This window comes from Echiichthys vipera, assembly GCF_963691815.1.
Source record: "Echiichthys vipera genome assembly, chromosome: 21".
NCBI lineage: Eukaryota > Metazoa > Chordata > Actinopteri > Perciformes > Trachinidae > Echiichthys > Echiichthys vipera.
In genome coordinates, this window is record NC_139846.1 from 9,482,872 (window position 1) to 9,509,175 (window position 26,304).

General features: G+C 42.3%; 1 protein-coding gene across 2 annotated transcripts in view; it reads right to left on the reverse strand.

Moving 5' to 3' along the window:
- Window positions 1–92: 92 nt before the first annotated feature.
- LOC310963043 (nuclear receptor-binding protein 2-like) overlaps window positions 93–26,304 on the reverse strand; it is a 37,264-nt gene continuing 11,052 nt past the window's right edge. Inside the window, exons 2-18 of one of the 2 annotated variants that reach the window (XM_083935690.1) lie at window positions 10,760–10,882; window positions 10,077–10,178; window positions 9,885–9,974; window positions 8,064–8,104; window positions 7,876–7,970; window positions 7,704–7,727; window positions 7,512–7,598; window positions 6,622–6,677; window positions 6,247–6,342; window positions 5,840–5,972; window positions 5,013–5,115; window positions 4,853–4,903; window positions 4,625–4,760; window positions 4,337–4,390; window positions 3,740–3,803; window positions 2,530–2,585; window positions 93–2,400 (exon numbers count right to left, since the gene is read on the reverse strand). In XM_083935690.1, coding sequence (XP_083791816.1) covers window positions 2,314–2,400; window positions 2,530–2,585; window positions 3,740–3,803; window positions 4,337–4,390; window positions 4,625–4,760; window positions 4,853–4,903; window positions 5,013–5,115; window positions 5,840–5,972; window positions 6,247–6,342; window positions 6,622–6,677; window positions 7,512–7,598; window positions 7,704–7,727; window positions 7,876–7,970; window positions 8,064–8,104; window positions 9,885–9,974; window positions 10,077–10,178; window positions 10,760–10,882 — 1,398 coding nt within the window. In that variant the 3' untranslated portion in view covers window positions 93–2,313. Of the gene's footprint in view, window positions 2,401–2,529; window positions 2,586–3,739; window positions 3,804–4,315; window positions 4,391–4,624; window positions 4,761–4,852; window positions 4,904–5,012; window positions 5,116–5,839; window positions 5,973–6,246; window positions 6,343–6,621; window positions 6,678–7,511; window positions 7,599–7,703; window positions 7,728–7,875; window positions 7,971–8,063; window positions 8,105–9,884; window positions 9,975–10,076; window positions 10,179–10,759; window positions 10,883–26,304 lie in introns of both variants that reach the window. The other variant, XM_083935689.1, reaches the window with a different exon arrangement.

The window sequence follows — 26,304 nt, forward strand, 5'->3', positions numbered from 1 at the left end:
ACTCAATACATACTGGGATATGTCTCCTCATCCAATGAATAAAGACATTTCAGACACAGCAAACATGTCACATATTGTTTATTGTCATGTATTTCATTGCAGTAGCTACAATATTTAACAAAGGTTTAAATAGAACACATCCAAAGGCAAGTTTCATTCAACAGATTCACGGGAAAAGAAGTCATTTGACATAAAAATAAGACTGATATGAATGGTTGTGGTTTTTTCATGTTTGCACAGTCTAAAGAATCATTTTCTTGGTCAGGTACTGAGCTGTGACTGACAAAGGCAAAATGCAAAAGTAGTTTTGAATGGTTGCAGGTTATTAAGACATGCAGCTTATTAGATCAGTTGAGAGCAATCGTGGCACTGCTTTGCTTTGCATATGCAAACCCCTTTAATAGCCACAAAGAAATATGTACACCGCAGCCCATAGTTGGTGAATGTCTGGGAGAGTTCAGGGCTCCCGTGTTCAGAGACATTGATAAGAAGGCTTGACACAGAGTAGAGTAAGTACTGTAAGCAACGACTGTACAGCAACGTAACTGTTATGAAACTGAAACCTCACAAACCCGGGAAACGAATGAAGCAGAGCTAAGTAAGTTTGACAAACAAGAGTCCACTGCTGAAGACCGGTCAGACTATTCACTTTTGTTTCTTTGCTGTCCAGTTTTGCAAAGGGAAAATCCACCCAAATGGTAGTTTTCTTATATGAAGAAAATCTGGCAGCTGAAGAAGTGTTTTCTATTTTAGTGTTTGCGTGGGCTGCAGTGCAATCAATCCCCAAGTTTCACACTGAAATAGTCTGAAATGCAGTTAATCTGATACTGGGAAATGAACAAGTTCAAAGCAAAATATTCAGTTGTATCAATAGGTTAGCATTATTATTGATTACATTAATGTCAAAAATTCTAAGACCATGTATTCTTAAAGATTTCTGGGGAGATTTTTCCTTTAAAATCGACACAAAACAAGTTCCGTGTTAGAAAATACCATCAGATGGTTTGGAAAATACAGCAAAAATTAAGTTTAGCAGTAATATTTATCAACAATATGTCATTTTTTAAATTAACAAGTCTTAAGGTCACATCACTATCACCCTTCTCCCCATCTACATTGGACTATGATTTTACTTCACAAGCTTTCTGAGATGTATTCCAATTTTTGTACATGCGCTGCAGCTCCTTCAAAACTAACATCGACTGCAGCAGAAAGTATCATCACCTGTTCCATATGTCCAATATATAAAAGGCTGCAACTCTTAATGGAGCTGCCATTACTGGCTCATCTTCACATTCACACAGGCTGACTATGTGGACTCGTGAAAAGAGACGGGAACTAGTACAATCAATGCATCTGGTTTTAAAAGTAAAAGTCAGCCTGAATTAGTGAAATTCCGAATTGCTTAGGTACGATGCCATTCCATTGGGAAATTTTGTCCAAAGTACATTGCCATATCAGGCACTTTGCAAGTCTTTGGCTTTCAGAACACTTTCACAGGGAAAACCCTTAAGAGCACTACAGGCTAAAAGAGAAGCATCATCTCATCGCTCATCATACCTCACTGAGGCATATTGTGTTTAGCTCTGCGAGAAGAAGCCTCTGACCCAAGAGTGCAGTGAGGCGTTAACTTTGCACGTCATAACAAGTAATGAAAAAAGAATAAAACAAGCTTGTGCAAAGCTTCTACTGTTCACAGTTAAACAGAAATAAATAAGTCAACTGAATGAGTACATGTTGGACGGAATATTAAATTGCTGAAACTGTAATAAATGGAGGCTTCTGGCTAGTAAGGGAGAGATAATTTAGGAAATGATTTTTGTTTACAATTCAAAGTAAATAATCACCAAATTAAAGTGGACTTTGGAGTGCAAACGAGGCTTATGAGCAATAAAACGTCATTTTGAAAACAGAGCTGCTGAATTTGCAAGTAAAACAATCCGTTCTAAACAGTGGCATTATGGAAAAGTTGTCAAGATATCTTAAGGCATGATAGCCCTTTTAGGCAGGGAGTTTGTCAATCTTCCACTGCTTTGTGGGATTGCTGAACACAGCCATGATGTATGCGGCCCTCCAATCAGAAGTGCCTTTGGTTCCTTTCTCAGCACTGGCGTCCCCTCTTTCTCTCTGGGATGATTTACTGACTGTCAAGGCCCAGCGTCCTTCCATATTTGTCCCCTTTTTATCCCCAGCTGGGTCAGCTCCCTTCATTCCTGGCTGTGTGATCCTGTCCGCTGCCCACTCCCTTTTCACGGTCCGCATGGTCAATGCCCGGGCCCGTCTGTCTGGGCCAGCCGCTGTCGTGACCCCTCCTCATTGTGTGCTCCCAGAGGCAAGCGTCCGGACACGGTGTCGGCCCATGGCGTCCTCCAGGAACCCTGCTACCTTCTCGCTGTCCTCCTACATAGCACACAAGACATTTTTAGGATTAGATGAAGTGTTACTTTGCCTAAGAATGCAGAAATCGCCGTAAGGGCATTTAGTCATTGTCATTGTGAAGAAAAAACATAAAGAAGCTTTAATATCTACCTCATTTATGAAGGCGTAGTGAACAAGTTCACTGGCAAGGTCTTTAGAGGTGTCAGCTGCAAGTTTCACATGAAATACTTCAGTTACAAAAATCTGCAATAAAATGAACCTATAGAGTATGTTGTTTTTGTGGATTTGCATGGTAAATTTCCCTGTTTGTCTCAACAAATCCAATAAAAAGACCAAAACAAACAAGGAATTGCTGCACCTGACAAGTATTGTCTGTGTATATACAGCCTGATACACTGGAAGCTCCTGTGCCATAGAGCCCCATTTTTGTCCAACAACTATTAAAACACACCAATGTGCCACACTGGATGGCATGTTAGTTACCGGTGTTGTGGAAATGGATTTCTTCAATAAAGATCAACAAACAGGATCAGCCTTTTCTCCGTGGTTTATTTTGACAAAGTATTTTCTTCTGCAGACAAAAATGCGTTCACCCCTACTTCCTCACAAGGCTCAGAGTTTAGCAGAAATGACCCCGAACCCACTGGTGCTCAGCCTTTTAGAGGAGGAGACACCCCATCCAGACAGACAGGGTCACAAGGTAAAAGATAGAACAAGCTAAGCCTTGGTTGGGTGACATCTTTAAACCAAACAAAACAGACATTAGACATTACAATCCCTCTCTGAACTTCTCTCATCACAAGGTCTCTAACACAGGGTCTACATAGGCCATAAAAACAGTCATGGGTTATCTGCAAGAAACAGGATGTACAGAAGCACAGATATGCCATTATACCGTCATGAGGCCGTTACTTATGTTATCCATTTAGCACAAACAAGCTATGTACTAGTCATATGTTAAGGTTAAACAGAGGAGACACTGAACTGCGTCTGACCTGACAAAACAATGATTATGAATTACAAATATCCAAAATTCCCACAACACTGGTTATCCTTAGTTACCATGGATAACCGGATGCGTACCAGGTGTACAGTATGTATATAAAGTCTGCTATTGGGCACGTCTCTAGCACGTCATCCTCCTCCCCTTCCACTCAGCGCTGTGGAGATCTGGAGGTCTGGCAATGCGGCATTACCATACTGGTAATGTGGGTCTGAGCGCCACAGAAATGCTAGGGAAGTTGGACCGTAATGAGATGCACTTTGGTGGTTTTGGTGTTTTTATGGAATTTGTAGACAGTAAAAAAATATGGAATAATGCTGGCCTTCTCTTTTAATGTACAGTTGTGTCTCAACTTACTTGAAAGGATGTCACAGCTAAGCTGCCTATGAAGTTTGTCATCCATCTTCAGAAACAAAGAGAGCTAGGGAGAGATCAAACCGTCAAAGTTAAATCAAGCTGGATTCATGTTTAACCGTCATAACTGACTGAACTTCCACCAGGGCTGCACAATACATCATTTTATATTGTCATCGGGATATCAACACATTGTGAGAGATCTGTAGAAACCTGCACTTCACTTTTTTTAACGTTGCATTTTCTGTTCAGTTCAATGATCGATTTGTTCAATAAAACAATGTTTGAAATAATTTCCTCTGTTTTTTTTAATTCAACAAATGTATTGTATTTCAGCAGTACACAAGGCTACAGAAAGACACACCTGAGTACACTTTAGTATAATTTATTTATCATAAGCAATATTGTTAGCATAATAATCAGCAACGTTGTTGCATTTCATGTGTTTTCAATGTATCGTGCAGCCCAAACTTCAATAAATGTTGATACAGAGCTGCTAGAAGAATGTTACGAGCAAAAATACCAATATGGTTGTTAAGGAGCCCAACAAAAGAGATTATACTAAAACGGGCAAGGTACCTGGAATACTATGTGACTCACATGAGTTTTGGTCCCTTCTTCATTTGACTCCAAATTACAGTGCATCTGAACAACCTACAACACCAACAGACAAAAAGGCTCAGAAAGTCATATGCACAGCAGTCTTGTCACTTGTAAACAACTTAGGTCATACATTATGTTGCCTCCTAATTCTTGACATATTGCAAAAAAAATGGACTATAAACATATTCCTCCTCCATGGACATTTCTATAACCTCAGTCTTGTTACTCTATAGGCAGCCAGCTTGTACATCTAACAAATGTTACGGTGACGTCTGAAAGCCTAACCTTCCTCGTTTCTGTCTCCTGGGGTTCAGGAGTCGGAGTCTTGACCGTCTCAACATGCTCCTGAGACAAGGAGAGGGCGCGAGGGACGGGGTGAGGCCGAGATGAGGCAAAGTTCATCAAGGGGTAAATCCCATTCCTGAAGAGGGGACAGGACAACATGTTGACCCTCATGCTGCAGTCACAGTAATCACTGACACAAAATGGGTCACATACTGAACTTCCACTTACTTGACATCCTCCAGGAACTTGTCAAGTTCCAAAGGGGACACATGGGAATATCTACGGGTCATGGAGAAACACAGAGATGAGCTCAGTGAGTGTACGAGTCATAGGATAGTCACAAGTGGACTAAGATACGGTACGGTAAGAGGTGTTTGTGTGATTTTACTTGAGCTGGACTCCCTGTCTGTCTTCATGTTTAATCTCAGCCATGACAGCATTGGGGTCGAAGGACTTGGTTTTCTCCTCCACACAGTTTTCTGGGAGCAAGTCTGTAGATGCAAGACAAGTCTGGACATTATTTATGTACATTATATATATATATATATATATATATGAATACATATTGAAGAATGAATGACACCAGACTTGCCTTTTGAAAGTCATTTTTTCCGACCTTATATAACCTGTAAGCTAATGCTAGCAAATATATTGTATAATCCATGATAACTAACACATCAACAGGATACAACAGGTTGTATTATTGGTTATAAAAATTTTGAATTAAGAATTTTGCATGAGGCAGAAACATAACCCTGCGTGCCAATACTCATTACCATTTAGTATGCATAGTTTGTCAAATGCAGTGTGCCAAAAATACCAAGATGTCCCACTGCATCCGGTCAGATTTTGCAGTATGAAAGACAGCATGTTTTTCTCACTATTCTGACCCACAATCCTTTGCACAGTATAAATGAGCAAAATGGTCAACATTCGAAGCGCAATGTTGAGGAAGTAGTATGTCCTTATTGTATTATATATGTTACATGCAAGAGTATGTACTTTGTAAAGGCAGCTGCTAAAAGGGAAAAAAAGAAAAACAGTGCGATTTTGACCTCAGCTGTACTTTTAGCTCAGTTCTAAATGCTGCAAGGCAAAGACTTCAAATTGATCAAATTGATCTGCTGCCTGTGGGAACAAGTAAATAATCGCCACGTGCCTTAGAAGAGGAGACATTGGTGTGGTAAGCTTGGCGTGTGGAGGTGAGAAACTCACACTGGTTGTTGATGAGGCAGTGGGCGGCGAGCAGTTTGAGGGAGTGGACCTCGAACAAGACTCGGTGGAACAGAAGGTCGTGAGCCGTAGGACGAAACTTGGCGTCGTGACGCAAACAGGACTGAGTGAACTCCTGCAGAGAGCCACGAGACACTGAGTCCAAAACATAACGGCATGACTGTACAGTATGACCCAGTTCACCGAGCATCACGCTGTGTTCTGGATCTCCTGACATGTTTTATTGAAACATTCACTCTAAAGCTGTAAAAAGTCTCTGCAGGTGGTAAATAACCCTAGAAGCAAGGTGGTATATGTAGGCGAGAGTTACTAGTGTAGTGTGTCCTTCTCCATGTTTCCTTGGCTGCACTGCTTCATATTAAAGGACAGTAAGTAGCTTTGAGACTCACTCTCATGAGATGGTCTTCCAGGGATTGACCTGCATTGATGATGGCCTCCTTAGACACAGCAGTATCTCCGTTAGCCTGGATTTCCAGCACTGCCATCTAGGGGTGCAAATTATTTGTTAGAAAAATCACATATCAACAGACACACACACACACACACACACAGACACACACACACACACACACACACACACACACACACACACAGACACAGACACAGACACAGACACAGACACAGACACACACACACACACACACACACACACACACACACACACACACACACACACACACACACACACACACACACACACACACACACACACACACACACACACACACACACACACACACACACACACACCTGTGTGATCTCACCTCTAGAGCACAGATGCCAAAGGAGAAAATGTCTATGGCATAATCATCTTCTTCAGCTAGAAACAGAAATGATGAAGCAAAGATGAAGCAAACGAGACACATAGATAACATTACGGAAAAGCCTAATCCAAAATAAACATGTAGAAAGCATGTAGGTCTTTTTCGGCACTCAAAAGCATGATAAAAGTCCTTACACATAAAATAAATCATCAATGTGCTCCTTTCTTTTGGATTGCATTTGGTAATCGTCTTGATTGAACCTTACTACGAGAGGAGCTGGTATCGGGGTGAATAGGTAAGTCTTTAAAACACTCCGGCACTCTTCTCTTGCTACTGCAGAGGTTTGGTGTTATTCTGAGCAGTATTAGTGGATAAAAAAGCCGTTTTAATGCCTTCACCGTACTGCCCTGAAAATGTTTATATATATATAATCTGTATATATAATATATTTGCTGAAACCGTCACTATACCCTGACAGCAAAATGACACAGATGACCTGTGAAAAAGTCGTGTAGCTGGGTGTTGTATTTGTCTGTTTGTATTGTTTATGTTTATTGTTCTAACAATGTTTTTGCTGCCCTCTTGGCCATGTCACGTTCGGAAAAGAGATTTAAATCACAATGACACTTTTATCTTGTGACATCACAAAAGTACAGAAGACCTGACGGCTCATTGACAGACATGAATACGGGCTGTGTGCATTTCTCTGTGGATTGAGCGTTTGGATACTTTCACATTATTTATATAGCTATCTCAAGCGGCTTTATAAGGTCATGGAAATTATACTTTTTTTTTTACAACATGGGAACCTTGAAATCACTTTAGGCTAAGGAGTTGAATGACCAAAGAATGAATAAACATAGATTTGAATGCCGCTCCATCACACTCACATCCATATTCTGGGGCAAAAAAATGAAGATTCCTCTGCTCATCACGATGTTGCCTCGCTTTACCTTGGACGCTGGCATCTGGAAACACTGGTTAGGGAAGACAAAAAAATGTTTAGATACATTAGATGAAATAAACTGATAGATATGACACAAATGAAAAACATATCTGCTACAAAAGTGTCTATTTCTTACCATTAACAAACAGCCGATGCCACACTGTGGAAGGGAAATGAAGAGTAATTGAGATATGTAAACTGTTTAGCAAAACTGCAGAGATGAATTTCAAGCAAACCACAGTCTAAGATTACAACATGGGTCGCTAATGGTGGTTGTAGTAACATAAAAAGCCCTGCGGGGAGCAGACCTGAGCCGATCTTGATGAGGCCGTTGTGCTGAATGAAGATGGTGTCGCATGTCAGGTTGCCATGGATTATAGGTGGGTCACAAGAGTGCAGATAACTGCCAGTAAACAATAAAGCGTGTGGTTATTGTGATGGCTGTGATAATAAAAATCTCTCATGTTAAAATCCTGGGGAAGAAATCAGTCAGTACCTGAGGGCAGAGAGAATCTGGGTGCACCATCTCTTCCAGGCCTAAAATATAGTGTAACAGAGCAACATGAATCCTCCCCCCCTCATTCTCAAGAATATATGTGAAGAAGACCAAATATAGCACCTGTTACTACAGCTTTTGTTTTTTTGTAATATATGGCTTTATTATAGATTGAAACACAGCAGATGTAGAGGACAGAAGATGGAAAAGAGAGAGGATGAGATGCAGGTTACAAACCCGAGAGACAAACTCACCGGCCACTTTATTTATTAGGTCGTTCAACTGCTCGTTAAACGCAAATATCTAATCAAACAATCACGTGGCAGCTAAGGTTTGAACGTCATCCAGGATTCATTTAAACGTGTGTAACTTGCAGTTTAAGTGACTTTGAACGTGGCATGGTTGTTGTGTTTCAGAAAGTATTCATCTACTGGGATTTTCACACACAACCGTCTCTAGGGTTAACAGAGAATGGTCTGAAAAAGAGAAAACTACCAGTGAGCCGCAGCTCTCTGGGTGAAAATGCCTTGCTGATGGCAGAGAAGCGGATGGAAAGGCTAAAGTAACTAAAAAACCTATCATTACAGACGAGGTTTGCAGAAGAGCATCTCTGAATGCACAACACGTCAAACCTGAAGGCTACTCCTGTCCGCTGGGAATAGGAAAGTGAGGCATGGGCTCTCCAAAATTGGACAATAGAAGATTGTGAAAACGTTGCCTGGTCTGATGATGAATTTGGTGTAAACTACATGAACGCAGCCTTGTATCAGCATTTCACATAGTGGTGTTGTTGGTGTAATAGAGTGCTGCAGGAATGAGTCCTAAAACCCTTAAAGTGTAATTCCGGTGTTAAAGCATCCCTTGTTATTTTTCCGGCATGAATATGCATCAAATAAACCATCGAGACAGCTTTTTTCATTTATCACCTATTAACAGATATATCCCGGACAGTCGCTAGCACTGAGTAGCTTGGGGCGCTAAACCATGCAAAACTGCTTTTTTAACCACTAATATTGCTCAAAATAACACCAAACCTCTGCAGTAGCATGATAAATGAAGCACCAACAACGTAAGCGAACCCAGAGAAAAAAACGGTCTCAATGGCTTATTTGATGTATATTCAAGCCAAAAAAAAGAGCATTGGATGCTTTTATTCTGGAATTACACTTTAAATTACTTAGCATTTTGCACTTACGGTTCCCTTGTCTCAAATAGGTTGAATTGGTTTTTGGTTAGAAGCCTTGAAAGTAGGTAAAAAGCAAAAAAAAAAAAAAAAAAAAAACGCAAGAATTTGAAGTAGAGTGAGACCTCTTCCTGCAGCTCTCTCTCTCTCTGAAATGACCTTGTGATTGGCCAAAGTCTCCCGTCACAGTTTAGATTTTCTAAAGCCTGAAAACAAAGCCATGAGGAGCTGCAGAAGTCTACTGTAGTTTTCTATCGGCAAACTTCAATTACGATATGGTGAAAGATTGCTCTTGAAAGATAATTTGCCCGATGGCGCCAAAAACAAACTGCCTACTGGAGAGCAAGAGATATCATACACGTGCAGCCGACAAATCTGCAGAAACGTCAATATGGACACAAATCTCTGAAGAATGTTTTCAGCATCTTGTTGAATCAATGCCAGAAACGTGTACCCAATAAAGTGGCCGGTGAGTGTCTGTCTGAGCAGACTGAGCCGCCAGGGTGTCCTGTTACATCATCTCTGATCCTGTGGGAAATATGGATCTGAATCATGATTGGACTGCAGTACTCTGAGCCACCACCAGGGGACAGACTGGGCGGGCACGCAAACACAGAATGTGAGCAGAAAACACTGACCTTCACATTCATAGTCTTGTGGTTCTTCTTGGTTTTCTTCAGAAACTGCTTCAGGCTGCCCGACGACATGTATTCTGTGATGAATATAACCTGTGGGCCACACGTGGAGTCATGTGGATTCATAAGTGTGTGTGTGTGTGTGTGTGTGTGTGTGTAGGAAAGAAAGGCCGGAGAGAATAAAATAAATCCTACCCGCGCCTGGCTCTCCTTCATGTCCAGCCAATATTTGTGGAACTTGACAATGTTGGGGTGTTCGACCTGCATCAGGTTCTCAAACATCTCCTTGATCTTCTCCTGAAAACATACATCAGAGGAGGTTCACATCGTCACATGACATCGTGGACCAAGTAAGGTCCTTCAATCCCTTAGCCTTTACCAATAAAGATAAAACAATGGGTTTATTACAGGATCAGTGAATTCATCGGCAGAAACGATCAGTTATTTGTAAAGCAAAAAGGCAAAAAATTCACAATTTCAAACTTCTCAGATGATCTATTTTAGGTTCATAAGCTAAAGACTTTAGAGTATTTTTGACTCTTAGTTGAACAAAATAAGTTATTTTAAAGTGTCGACTTGGACTCTCAGAACTTGTGATGAACATTTTTTTCCAGATTTTATAGACCAAACTATTCAACAAGATAAGTGGAAAATACTGTACATTAAGACCTCCAACTCAAGGTCCTGGTGGGAGCTCTGTTGGAAAAACATGATATTTCGTAACTCTAAATTAGAAATGTTTCAGGGACGAAACAAAGATAAGAGACAGGCCCACTAATTTAGCTTGAAAATAACAAGAATAAATCATCTAATCATTAGTTACCAAATTTGAATCAGTCTTAAACCACAATATATTTTAAATGAGAGTTCCACGATACCTCCTGTGCTTTGAAGACCTTCTTGTCAGAGAAGAGCACCTCGTTCCACACCACCTCCACGCCCTCCTCCGTGTCCATGGCCAGAGAGGCACTTTCCACACCTGGGACATTACCTTGGCTCACCTGCAGGGGGGGCGGGGCAGACAGAAACACGTGTCGAAATTAGCATTAATCTTGCACTGTAACGGCAAAATCTTGATTACACATTCATTGCTGTCCTAATTTCCTACAACAAAGGCAGTGTTAAACCTGCAATAACTGATTTATTTGCCACTTTGGGGAAAACTCATATCATGTAAACTCCTTAACACACAGTTGCCTATTTACACATCCAGATATGGTCGTTTGGAGTCGCATTTGTCTTCATCTGATGAATGCAGTCGAATGAAGTCCAATATGTATTCTCATTGTAACTCTCACAGCTGTAGTGTAAAAACAGAGCAGCATCAGAGAGCCCTTGCATGTCTGAAATAATGACACCACCCCTGCCGTGACTATAATATCTGCTAAAAGCTCCATATAATCCATTCACAGAGATCTGACAGTGGCAGCTCCATTAATAAAATGTTGAATCTACTGTCTACGGAGGCACACTTCCTATTGAAACACCGCCCGATTCAGTTTTCCACCCATCCAAGAATGCATGAGAAGGAGTCAGTGTGGACAAAGTAAAGTAAATTCATTGTACTAAATGTTGTCAGCCAGATATAACAAGATGAAGAGCAAAGGGGGGCGGGTGGGGAGGGGGTAGGATGAGCAGCAGCATCTGTAAAGAGGGAAGAGAAGGATTAGCAGGAGACCTAGACGGAGAAGTGAGGGGATTGTGGGATGAGGGATTTAGAGAGATGAGACACAGGCCACAAGATGGAGGAGGTGGCACCAGAGATTCAAAAATTACAAAGAAAAAAAAAAGGAGGCAGAATGTAGTGGAGTGAAGAGGCAGTAGACGCAGACAGCCCAGGGGCTTCATGAGTGTTTATGCAACATCGGCAGAGCTCAGTACTGCTCATCACAGGATATTGCTGCCTCGGCTGGGTACACCTTCACCTGATCTAACCTCAGTTCATTGCTAAAACCCCAACCTTCTGTTCCTGCTAATCCTGTATCTTGTGATATTACTGGAGAACCAGTGTCATTTCCGGAGGAAGCAGTTTCACTCAACACTCAATTTAGTAGCCGGCCCAGGATCTCCAAGATCTAGTTATGACAGCTTTCCTCACATCACAAACTCCAGGCCACTGGCCTCTTTCAGGTTTCCTGGAAAGGATCAATAAAGTATAGAGTAATAGAGTAATAGCGTGCCGCAAGAATGAACCCTGAACCCCGGAAATGAGTTTGCATTTTTCCACTTCCGGTACCCTAATCTCAAAGGCAATGCTTATTTTGTTTTATTAAGGGCTTTCAGTCGTTATGATAGATACAGCTGAAGGAAGACAGGGAAGGGGGAGAGACAGAGGATGATTTGCAGCAAAGGGTCATGGGGCGGATACGAACCCCAGGTCGCTGCAGTAAGGACTCATCCTACTGTACGTGGACTGCCTGCTCTACCAGGTGAGGGGTTCAGATGCCTAAAATAAGGTTTGCAGTTAACATAAGCTTAAGAGATTTTCACATTTTGTTCAAAGACATAAAATACGTTGGTAAATTCAATAACTGCAAAGGTTACTCGATTAGTTGTAAACTATTAAATTAATCTCCAACTATTTTGATAATCGATTAATCCCTTAGAGATGTGTTTTTCTTGAAAACGTACTTTCATTCCAGCTCACATGTGTGAATATTTCCTGATTGCTTTACTCCCCTTTGACAGTAAACTGAATATGTTTGAGTCCGGACAAAACAAGACATCAGAGGACGTCCTCTTGCACTTTTTGTTCAACCTTCAGAGGTCGCCGGGATATAAAAAGTCATCAAAACGAACGGGAAAATCAGGTTGAAGCTTGTGGTGGTGATGTTGCAGTCATGCAACCGTGATGTAGTGAGTATCATAAACTTAGAGCTCCTTTGCTGCATTTATCTAAAATCCCATTCGCTCTTTGTAGAGGGAACCAGGGTGATGCTAACTTCAGGGTCAGCCTACAAAAATATGTCATCCCTACAATACTCTATTAGCTCTATAGATATATATTGATCTTGGTAGTGATGTTGAAAACTCTAAATCAGTGTTACAATGAACATATGCCTCCAGGCCACAAAGAAACGATATGATGCTATGAGCAGCTGAGATCGGAAAGCGTGCTTGATGATGGGGTAGCGACTGAACGACTATTATTTGGGCTTCTCGCTCCACCTCAATTGCTACTTATTACTTCTAAATGCTAACCATTGATATGTTCTACAGAGCTCCACTTGTACCACGCTTCATGACTTCATCATCTCACACTCGGCGATGAATGGAGTCAAAAGACGCTCTCTCTGTGTCCGGCCCAACAGGAGGAGGTTTGTTAACCGAACCAAACAGAACACAAACAGCAATCACAGTGACCACGAAAGCTGCTATAAATATCCTCATTATGAGTTTTCAGACCGCCGATTATGTCACGGGCCTCAAGAGAAAGAAATGTTCCACAAGCATGTTTGTTGTGGCCTGTTGATTGCTCAGCCTGTAGTGCAGCTGTAAAGCTCTCTTTACACACGAGGGAGGCAGCAGAGCAGGCATGATATATAATCTCACTGCACTCGACGACATGATAATCTGATTACTGGTATTACAGAGATGCTACACGATCCTCCGACTGGCTGACAGAAGGAGGGGATTCCTTTGCTTCAGTATGCTCTCAGAGAAATCATGTCAGTATCCCTCTGGCGTCAGGGCCCAGGCTGGTGTTTATTTGCTTTAGATGTTGAGAAACACTCGGTCCCTTGTCCCAGCGCCTCACATCCCAGGGGTTTAACGGGGTCTGTTACTTGGTCGTGGTAGCGTGAGACTCGTAAACAGCACACCGGATGCTCTGCTGCGATTGGCTGCTGGAAGGGAGTTGGGTTAAGGGTGTGGAGAAGGATTTAAGGGATCGTGTGTTCATGTCAAAACAACTTCTATTCTGATGTTTGTCAAACCTGAGCCGAGTAAAACTGGATCTCGTAGGCTGTCACACTAACCTCCAATTACCTCAAACCACCCCACACCTCTCTTTATTTTGATTTGTTAAGGACAAATGCTCCTCCTTATATCATATGTTTTAATTAGCACAGGGACAAAATGTGTCATGTGTCTTTTGGAGCTGTCATTGCATCTGCCAAGGGACTGCAGTTGAAAATGAGCCAAGATGGCTAAACTGGCACATATACAGGAATGCTGTTTATTGATGTGTGTTGTACCTGTAATTTTAAACTGCATAAATAAAAAATTAAAAATTAGCGTCTTCACTTTGTGTCAGATTCTTTCAGATAATCCTTATTGATCAGCACAGCATATTACCCACAATCCACTGGTATGCCACATATATCAGTAGAAGAAAGAAATGTCCCACTTAGGGACCAAAAGAAAGCAGAGGGCTCGTAACAGCATCAAAATCTATCAGGCTGTTCTTTCATTTTTCATTTACTGCCTTTACTAGAGATATGGTAATAAGGGAAAATAACACGAGAGACAGGGAATGACATGCATCAAAGGTCCCCAACCAGACTCAAAAAAGGAACACTGCACGTTACGGTCATGGATTTTAAAACAAGACCTAGAATATTTTAATAAAGTATATTTCACCGGCAGGGTCACCAAAGAATCTCTACACTAAAGAGATGCATTTCAGGCAGCATCAATGGAACGAGATGGTTTACACTTCCGGTCTCCTAAATGGGTGCAGCCTCGTTTGAAAGTGCTGTAAACATCATGTGGGTGGACGAAAAGTTATATGTGCATGATTTATTTTCTGTTGCTGACATTTACACAGCTCACAGCCATATTTAGCATCATCAAAATCAGTTATCTAAGGCGTTTGCGAACATTAGCTGCCGTTATCTTAGGTGTGTTGGCAGGTGTTGCAAGAGTTTGTTACTGACAAAGAAAAAGGTCCCAAACAAGGTAAATTTCATTCTGATTTGTCCGTCTGAACTCAGATTGTGTAGGTTACATGTGGCAAAATCTCATAATCTGTATTTTCAATACATTCAGGACCTGCCTTTAGTCTCATAAAGAAACACAGACTGATGACTGTGAGTTTCACCGTCTCACTTCTTGCCTGGCAGCACTCACTTTTCTTTTTTTAACGACACGCTTACATGACGGCATACAGTAGCTTCCTTGTGAAACTGAAAAAATATTGCATGACATACTCTTAGATGTTCAGTTTATTAAGTACACCAAGCTACAAGTAATGCAGAGTAATACAACAGTCCTGCACTAAATCCTAGATCCCAACACTGATGTTAAGTTTTAGTCGAACTGTTTTAGAGAGGTGTGGAAATCTGCAGTTTGTGGTTGGATTGTTGAATTGTATGGTGCATTTATATCCTTGAGGGTAGAACTGAAAATGAACGTTTATACTGTTGACAGCCACTCCCTTCTGTCTGTGCAGAGTGGAATACCACACTTGCACTCACCATATCCAAGTAGAGGAAAGTGCAAATCTCTGTTGTCAGTGACAGTTTATTGCCCAGAATCAGAGTGGGATCTTTTACGTTTGGCACGAGGCCAGCGAATGATCTAAAGATGAAAAAAAGTTGCGTGATGAACAGACAGAGGGCGCATTAGCAGAGGACTAGACTCCAGCACGGCGGCTCTTTCAGTCTGATTCTTCCTGCAGAAGCATCCTATATGAAAGAGTGTCTTTGTCTGAGACTGTGTGGGTCCAAGCTTTACGGCGACAAAGAGCTTTGTCTCCCAGAAGTCAGCATCCCCGTCTCCACCGAGCCTTCTTCCTACACCTCATGCCTCCCTGGTGAGCTGATACTTCCAACCACATTCGTATTTAGCAACCTGATTTTGTACAGGCTACACCCAAAGTAATCTGCATCACTCTGTACTAGACACTTGCTAGGTGTCTGCACTGTATTTAAATGAGCGCAGACTTCTGTCTCTGTTGCTTTGTGCTTTCTCTCTCAGAGATTTCACAGGCATCAAAGAGGAGCGATATCAAAGAGCCGCCCCGAAATGTTGTGGAAAATGCTAAATCATTTCTAGATGCACAATGTGGATGGGTGAAAAAGGGCAAGGATGCCCCGCCTTAATTCAAATAAAACTAGGAGAGGGTGCTATAGTCTCAGCAGTCTTAGAATAGTGAAACTGTATAGACTTAATAAGGAAACAATAAATGGGACGATAAGTCCAAATTTCTGAATTTAAAGATTGTTATTTATTGAGAACATTTTGTTCTTACACACTACAAAAGGTAAAAACCCTCCCAAACAAAGAAGAGCTGACATTCCCTCGATTATCCCTCCCGGCTCCCTTAGAGTAAAGATGGCAGCAAAGTCAACAAAAACAGGGATTTATTCGGCTCGCATCACTCCTAACTCTAGTGGATCGTAACATATTCGGTATGGACTTAACCTGCAGATGAAGATCCGTCACAATGTGAGATTCCGACAACACGATAATTGTCGCTGTTTTTCACGATTATTAATCAGGAAATGTATTATTCGACACTATGTGTACCCTGCCTCACGCCCGATGTCAGCTGGGATCGGCTCCAGCCCCCCCGCGACCCCGACAGGGACAAGCGGTTGAAGATGAATGAATGAATGAATGATAAGGCTGGAAGGTCAGATCCCTCTGAAATATTTAATCTCTTCTTCTTCTTCTCAACAATTCAGGTCAGTGGCAAAACGACTCTCACACAATACAAACTTGAGAGAGGAGATTTCCCACACACACAATCAAAAAACGTGACTCGCAAGATTCATTTTCTCTTTTTTTTGAAGGAAAACATTTAACGTGTGAGCAAAACAAAGCACATACGTTAAACACAGAAAGGGGACATTTCCCACCAGAAAATGACATTTTCATGTGTCTCTCGTTGCTCGGGCAAATCCACTGAAGCTGACCAGCTGCACAGGACAACAATGCAGCAAACTGGATATTATATTGCCCTACAATGCCAAAGTGCAGTTACTACGAAACCACTAATAACATGATTGCTGCACATTTTTTGTTCTGAAAGCATGGAGGTTAGGATTTATCCATCATCAGTGTGTCAAATATTCATTCGTTGGGACAATAAACAAACTTCAAAGACATGTTTTTGTTTTTTAAATTGTTGCATAGTTACTGCACAACAGTTCATCATCACCTCCCTTGCCAAAATGTGGCCTGCAGCTTGTTTCTTCCTAAGCAGATTCCCAGTGTTACGGTTCAACGTGTGACTGTGTTAAGTGGTGACTTTTTAGCCGAATACATCCGTGGTTGCACAACGCATCCGCCTGACAGTCACCAGTTAACACGCTTTAATGGAAACACCAGAAATGCCCTTTGCTATGTCATTTAAAAAAATATTCGGCTGATATGTACTCACACTTCTTCATACATAAAACACTCATCTGCTACACAAATGAGCTAATGAGCAGACACCAAGGCAAACCACACTTCACAGTGAATACACTGAACAACCACCCAGACCTCCCGCTGCTGCTGCTCGATGAGCTGCTTCGCTCTCCTTGTTCCTGTCCGGTCAGCGCAGGAGGCCGTGAGCCACTGACCGTCTGCTGACCTTCACCAGCTACACACCTCCCTCTTTCTGTCTCCCTCAGGATGTGACGCGTGCAGCACACAATCGGGTCGGCGTCTCGGATAATGTGTGCACGTCCGCTCAGCTCGAAGAATAACATGATGGCAGCAGTAGTGACAAGTCAAGCCGGGGGGACAGGAAATGTGCAACTCATCCGTCTACATTCATAGTTGGATGACAGCGTATGTCTGCTCGATAGATTTTAAATCGTCACACAAAATCGAGTTAACTGGTCTGGAGCATTTTCCACAAATGAATGCCCTTCATATCTCACATTATCTAAATCAAACTGCTGCCAGGATCGACCTTGTTTAAAAAGGACACACAAGGTCGCACAGACTCAGGAGCTGATATTGGACATATCAGCCCCCCCCCTCCCATCACGTCTCACTTGTTCATTTTCTCACAGAGCAGTTAAAGCTCCCCACTAAGAGGAATGTAGGACAGTGAGAGCAGATGGACACAAAGAGGAGAGAACAAACAGAAAACAGGACACAACATGAAGGCAGTCAAAAACACTGGGGAAGTTATTCTGCTGATAAATCAGAACATTTTATATCCTTTTGTGCTGTAAAAATATCACCCATTTTAATAAAAGAGACTCGGATAAAATTAAATTAGTCTCACTGGCAGCAAACTCTTCAACAGAGACTCAACCTTTACCAAACCCTGCACTTTTCTCAATCGTAACTGGGACACGATAAGCATTGTGAGGCCTTGACAAAAGATTTGATGAAATGCTTGGTTTCTGCGTATGTTGTGTCTTTCTAATTCAGCACTGCAGCTCAGAGTGTTCTCTGTGTCTCTGTGTGTTTCAGTCTGTACCAGGACAACAAGATTGCACCGGCCACGCTGTCCCTGCTCCCTTTGTCACGGTGACAAAGCTGCAGATTTATAGTGCCAGCAGTGGGTGGGAGAGAGAGAGAGAGAGAGAGAGAGAGAGAGAGATGCAAACCACAACTGCGTTCAAGAAGGGGGAGCAGCCTCGTGACATGAAGCTACCTGCAGGACAGTGTTGGGTGAATGTGGATGAGTGACTTATATACTGTAAACATGTGTCTGCACGCGTCTGCATATACAAGGAGTGTTGTTTTCACACCAATTAACACTGCAAAGCACAGATGGTAATCAGCGATCCTTGAGTCTCGGGTTGAGTTTCAGTATCGGCTTTTGAAAATATAGACTTGACGCTGAAAAGATTGCTGCATCTGTGTCCGCTCTGCACATTGACTGATATACTGTAGGAGCCGGAATGAAAAGGGAGCATTCTGCTTCGCGTCTGATCAAAGCAGCTTTCAAGTGTCCTACCGTCAAGTAGATTTCAAACAAACTACAAGGTCTGGGTTTAAAAATGGATTTTCAAATCGATCTTTCCATGCATGTGTGTAATATTGCCTTTTTCCTTGGATCAGAGAATGAGTTACAAGACTGACAACCTGACCAAGCTTTCCATACTTGACAGTTTTTGATGCTCTCTTCTATGGACATACGTTGGTCAGTACATTGATAACCAAGCCCTTCTCCAAAATGCTACATTTACAATCATATAAACCGAAGAAAATCAGCAAATATTCACAACCTCATTCCTTAATCGTTTGCTAACGCTTCATTTTCTGATGAAACTGTGCACTCTGATCACCCTGCTGTGAACCCTGTGTATAACTGTCCATGTCAAACCCATGAACCTTACCCAGAGGCGGCGAGTCGGCGAGCTGAACAGCCCCACTCCCTTTAAAACACACAGACACACACATCTTTTTCAAGCAATCAAACATTCCTGCGTTTCAAGTGGCACGAAACAGCACAAAGACAGGTTTTATCTGCATAGCGACAGCGTGTGTTTACTCGTTTTCCTGCCAAACCTCTGAAGATGAAGACGATAAGACCTGACATATGTAACATTTAATGGGTAAAAAGGAGTACAGAGAGATTCATTTTCCTGCCATTCACAAACCTGACATTGTCTGGAGTTTAGAGAAAAGACATTCAGCATAGAGAAGCATTTATATTGTTACATTCATGAGTGAGATATCTCTCTGCCTGTTAATCTAGCCGAATATGAGCAGTAGGTTTTCACACGTGGGAAGCAGCATCTTGGCCCAGGATACTTCCACACTGCTACAGTGTACGGAGTAGACTTTTAAACCAAAATGTAGAAATGTGGATGTAACTGCCTTATCACACCTCAGTACCCAATTGGCTCCCCTCTAAAGTCAGAGGGTTTAAACGGCGTAATGTGGCAATATATATCATTATCAGGCTCCGTTATCACCACAGTATGCTCTGTTCTGGCCTTTTCTCCTTAAACAATCACTGGAAGTTATTTATCATCCACCTAATCTTTGTTTCCGATGAGAGTTGAGCTGCTTTTACAGGACGAATGTGTGAGAAAGAGAAATAGAGAGAAGGTCAAGAGTGTAACTCACAATGTCCCAACTACATTTTAATAATTAAGAAGCAAAGAAGTTAATTAGAATTAGTTCAGGCGGGGATTATTTGAATCGTGTCAAAATGTGTGCTTCATTCGACATTAATCTTTCAAATTCAGTCTTCATTTAACAATGAAAAAATAATTTTATGCCTGAATAAACACTAAATTACATGTTGGGAGGAATATGTTTTATCCTGTGGTGATCGTCCTTATCGGGTTATTGTGTTGTCATTGAGGGCGCTTCACACCTGATTCTAGTCCACTTCCCTGGTGTGCACCAGATGTCCAAAATGACATTTTTGTTTTAGCTGGTCTTCTTCGCTTTCACACCTTTTCATTTGATCTGGTCTGAGTCCGTTGATGACGTGCTGAAGTGAACCAAAATGTAGCAAAATGTAGCTGACAAAAAAGGGGGGGGAGCCCTTTCCTCATTGGTCAGATGAGTTTGGGGCGGGCGCACTAACCTAGATCCTGAACTGCTCTCTGATTGGTCAGAACGCTGAGATTGTACACAGAGTGACATCAGATAACACACCCACCACAAGTGATGTCACAATGGAGAGACAACAGCGGGGGTTGATTTTGGCATTGGTCCTCGGTTTTTACTACTCCAGGTTTGTCCGTGTTGACTCATGCCGGCGTGTTGTTGTTGTGGTGACAGGGGAGGGACCTAATCATGAATCATCATGTATTCACAGTGGTATCGTAAAGCTCTGAGGCACAGGTCAAACGTCCCTCTGTAGCTGCCTACAGAAGCTGGGTTGGTCCAAAAATGCAGAGTGCTTTTTGCAGTTAGTGCCGAGTGGACCCAGGTCCGATCACGTTCTCACCACAAAGAAACGTACCAGAGTTTGTTTTGTTTGTTTCTACAAGGTCTTGGTCCGCTTATTTGGACCCCTTCTGGTGCACCCCCAAGTGCGATAGCTGCAGTCCCACCTGCACAAACAAACCATAGCAAATGAGGGAGCGCACTCAACTTCGATTCAACTGAACTCAAAAAGGCTGGTGTGAAAGCGCCCTTAGATTCAGATTTCCGGGTGATGCCGCAGTGACGGATAGATCAGACATGCTGAAGCAGTGTATAGGCGTATTTCCATTAGGGTAAAATGTGGCAGCTCGGAAAGTTTCAGGGCCTGCCCTCTGAAATGGCAGTTCATATGTCGTGTTTCCATTACAAAAAAATGAAATCTACTCTACTTCGCCATGCTGTACTACCACACGTCACATCTCACTGAGAGCTACATCCAATCAGCAACCAGGCTTCTCTTAGGGGTTTGAGCGGACGCTTTTTGGCCCTGCTCTCCCACAGGACCAACATACGGGCGCTCAAATGGCCGCTCGAGCAACTCACATGCATAACTCATTCCGGGTATTCAAGCGTAGTGGAAACGCACCTTATTTTACTATCTCTCCTGCGTCAGCAGCAGCAACATGTAGGAAAATTCAGACCAGCCATCCTTATGTAAGCTTGCAGCTATTACTTGATTCACTACATTTGCAGCTCCTGTAGCATCAGAGAGTGATGCTGAGTCACAATCGTAGAAGAACTGTGTGGATCATCCTTCTTAATGAATAACACAAACATCCCCCTGACAAACTTCAGGGTGACGCCTCCTTTGCAGTGTCTGTTTTGAGCAGTAAGATGCTCTTTAAAAGGCTGGCCCAGTCCCTGTGTCCGACCCTGCAGACTCACAGACTGTAGGGTGGCTCGAGGGTTTTCCCACGGTGAGAAAAGCAAGTTATTAAGGGCTCTCTCACAGACTTATTCTGTCCTTTATGCATGTTTTCCACCAGTCTGTGGTCAGTGGTGGAATGTAACTAAGTGCATTTACTTAAGTACTGCATTTAAGATCAATTTTGAGGTGCTTGCACTTTAGTGAGGTTTCCATTTAGATAACTTTATACTCAAGAGGCAAATTCGTCTTACTCCACTATGTTCCTTTGATAGAAAAAACACTTTTGCTTGAGCCTCTCACACAGATGTCTGCTATTTCACAATGTGCTGTTTCATTCCCTCATTGAAAATTTGCAGCCCTGGCACCTTCGTGCGGCACTTGATGACGTCAACTCAACTTTGTGAGTGGATACTGTGAGGACTGTGCTGCAGATTCACTGACAGAGGCTTCAAAGCAAACCCTGCACTCAGACTGCATTTTGAATCCATTACTTTAAAACAGTTTTCACATATGAATCCCAGACTAGGAAAGAGAATCAGGTCTCTTTCACACATGCAGCACACAGGAGATTCTGCTTATCAGGTGCGTTCTCTGTTAGTGGAAACACTCTGGTTTTTGGTGTGGGTGGTGCCTTGGTAGAGCGTGCAAGAGGGTGGACATGGCGCCGGTGACACTGCACCGACGGAGCTGGGTCACAATTTGCAAGAACAGTCTCTTGTCGTTCCTTGTATTTGTCTGACAGTTTCAATGCTGAAATTGACAAATCCAAATTTGCCCTTAATAACCAGAAGTTCCTGAATCTCTTCACCTTTGGAGGTTTGTTTTCTTCCGTTGTTGGCCGCGGTATTCTCACATGGTCTTTGACCTAGGGAGCTGGGAGAGTAAACTCCGTTTGATGCCCGGTCCGCTTGAATCTGACATTTGCGTTCTTACAGCCCTGCCAGGTAAATGACTAGATAATTTCAGGTTTGCAGTGCGGTATTTGAAAGGGGCTTTAGTTTCACCCACTCATGCATTATTTTGGCACTGAACGAAAACTTTCAAAGAGAGGAGAAGTTTTACAATACAAGGATGGAGTGTTTTGCAATTGGTCTTTTTTTTTTTTGCACACGGTCTGGTTCTTGGAATAGAGGCAGTGGTTCTTCCTAGGCTGCTAAAAAGATGTGTGTTTGCTTGGACCTGAAACTGGCTGCCTTCCCGTTTGCTTAAAAAAACATGTGCAATTGACTGTGTTCTTGGAGAAGCTAAACGGGGTCTGGCAGAGTCTGCCCGGGTCTTAATGTTCTCCATAAAGTGGGGTAATTTCTGCCCAGTGGATTACCCAATTCATGCTTGGAAATCCATCCCACCCTCTGCCCCTCTTCTGCATCTCCATCAGAGGTTACTGCAGTACAGCAAGCAAGAGGGGTGACTCAGGGTAAAAGTATAAAAGACTTGGCGTACACTGCAAAGACTTATTGAGTGTTTACCACAGTAGCAAGCCAGCAACAGCTAAAAGGTTGGTCTGTGTGCAGCGGTGACCGCCTCCTGCCTGCATGTCGGGACTAACATTAGCTCCTTACACTCCCATTACGGTAGGCAGGAGCAGGAAAACAACATTGTTGAGCAGAAGAAACCACTTAAGTAATCTGGGTTTCTCACTCTGAGCTGTTATGGCATTTATAAGCCTCAATTAGTCAAGTGGCTGATACTGAGCTTGTTAAAGAAGCCCCATGTTGAGAACGGCTAAAGGAAAGTTGATATGAAAAGGATGACAGAGCAGAAAGAGTTTTGTTTATCATGTGGCGTTTCTCTTCCAGGGGAGATTAGGCTGAAAAGTGAGAGTCAACCTGAGCTGGCTCTTCAGCACGTGTTTAAACAAAAGCCTGTTGGCAGACATGCAGCTTTTTTTGTGTCTGTTGCTGTTATGTAACCTCACAGACAAAGCTGAACAGAAGTGCCTGTGAATGCACCACGTGGGGGGTTAACGTCTGCTTATCTAACCCTCAGCTACCTGTCCACAGTTTCTGCACAAGACTTAATGAGCCACGGTGTGTTTTGTCATCACCAGAGGACGCAGACAGGCGATAAACTATGATCCAGGGACTTCAGTTAAAGCCACAGATCTATGCGTTTGAAGGTTTATTAGGATTTATAAAGAGGTTTCCTCATATGATCGCCGGACCATCAATGTGTGAACAATCAGGTTCCAAGTTCCCCACATGTAGCACAAAACAGGAGATTGTCCATGTAACACATGTTCTCACTAAGTGAAATACATATATATGTGTTTATAGTTGTTTGGTTTAGGCGAGGGGGTGGCGCCTGGGTCGAGCGTGAAGGAAGCAGGAAATTATTATTTTTCCATGAATCTTTGATGAACAATATCTCGTTGTCTCTGCAGCAGTTAAACATTGCCGATGCCGTCTTTGTCACGCTTCTTCTTCACTCTCGGGTGTTTGTTTTCTACCCGGTTTTGCGCGGGCCGCATGACGGAAAAGTCATCAACACACGCCTGCATTCGCTGTAAATTCTCACATGGGCTCAGTTGGAGATTACACTGAATTTGTACTAGGGAGCTCACGCACATCTCAGGGTAATACATTCAGGGTTGCATTGCATTGTGTGAAAGGGCTTTCATATACAATGAGATTTTACAGCTAAAAGCCGCAATCATTTTAGCTTTTGTCGTGATGATCATGAGGTAAAGTGGAAATACAGAGGACATGACCTCTGTGTTCTCCGTGGCAGCTATAGCCCTGATCATCCCTGTGTGGGGGGTTTTATTCATCGGCTCTATATTTAATTCATCAGCCATCTTCCTGATTGAAGGCTGCTGGGATGCCCTTCTAATTCAACTCCTGCATGAGCGTAACCTGCTTTACTTTCAGCCGCCCTAGCTGCATAAACAACACATTCAAATTCTGAATGCAAATTAGGTCGCGTCTGACACGCGGGGCCAACAGCAGATTTACGAGGGAGTGGAAGTCTGATCTCAGCTCGTGAGGCTCACCGTGGTTGTTTCAGCTCAGGAGGAGACGAGCTGTTAAAACGGTGAGGCCTCGAGCAGCAGTAAACATTTCCACACCTCAGGAATTGATGGTTTTGTTCATATATCTTATGCACAACTGTGTGTTCTCGCTGCCTCCTCATTTCCCCTCACATCAAAGAGAAATGGTTCGCAATTATTGACAGATTATCACCCGAGCTGGGAGTACAGAATTTAGTGTTTAAACAAGTATGGAGGTTAATGCAAAGTTATACAGTCAGCTTCTAATTGCTTTAGGGACTGTACGGAAATTATTAGGGGGGAGAGATATATTTTGCATTTTGCTATGTTTACCATCATTTTGGGACTTGCTAATTCCACTTCTATTGGACAATTTTTCTGGTAATTCAATAAATATATAGTCTATAAAATAGCCACATCGTAAAGCCTATTTTTGTATATTAGGAGTGTTAAATACGTCCTCCTCCCAACCTTCAATCATTTTTGTACAGTCCCTTACTGTACAAAAATAGAGCAGAGTAGAAGGAGGCGATGAGTTATGAATAAAAAAAGAGCAAAGATAGAAATAGAGATATCACATAATACAATTCATTTGATTTGATTAAAATACATTTCAATCAAATAATTTATGCATTGCTTAACTTGACAGAAAATTAATAAAAACCAGACACATTTAAATTGGAATTGTGCAATGTTCCTCCACGAGGTCAAATTGTGGCTACGTCCCTTTTTAATGTGCATATTTCTCACACACACACACACACACACACACACACACACACACACACACACACACACACACACACACACACACACACACACACACACACACACACACACACACACACACACACACACACACACACACACACACACACACACACACACACACACACACACACACACACACACACACACACAAAGATATCCATATTTGGCTTCAAAGGTCAAGATAGGAGCCGTCTGTGTTGAAGAGGAATGAATCAACACTGTGAAACCTGCACACGCAGAGTTTTCATATCAGTCGGTCAACAAAGTGAGGAAAGTTCCCTTTGAAGCCGTAAAAGCGTGTGTATGCGGTATCCCTCCTTTATCGGCAGATAAAACACGCACGTCTTGACGGAGATATTTGTGTTTATTCTGGCTTTACGCAACCTTTCTCCACCTGGATGCAGCCGTCAGAGCTCTCTGAAGGACTGGTGTAATGTTTTTTATAGTTTGATATTCACACACATGTTCTTTGATCACACATAACACCAGGTCAGATGTGAGGAAGTGGAGGACCTTAACCTTTGCAACAAAGCAGGGTGAGGGTGAAACAATAACAGTAGCAACCTGGCCATTACTGCACCTTTAACGTCTTTACCGTCTCTGCAACAACCTTTTTAAACCAGCAGGCCTCAGACGTTCTGAGAACCAGTCAGCACTAACTGTGAACTGTATTAAAGGTTTCAGACAAGACAGGAACTAGACTGAGCCTAAAATTATTATTATGACCTACAGTGGAGTGTGTGAGCATCGGAATCACAAGGCGAAGCTCTGCATGTGTACAGGGAAATCCCCTCGGTTGTGTTACTGTTATTAAACAGAAGTTTGTTCATATTTAGTATGTATGTTATTAAAGAACTGTTGCCTCACTTCCCTCTGAGATTTCCTGCTTTAACCAGATTACTGAGGTCATAGTGTAAATAACGGTCACGTGTTGCAGTCATAAAGATATATATCATTAAAAAAGTCTACTTTTAAGCTTGTTGCAACTGTGGCAACATCATATTGGGACGTGGAAA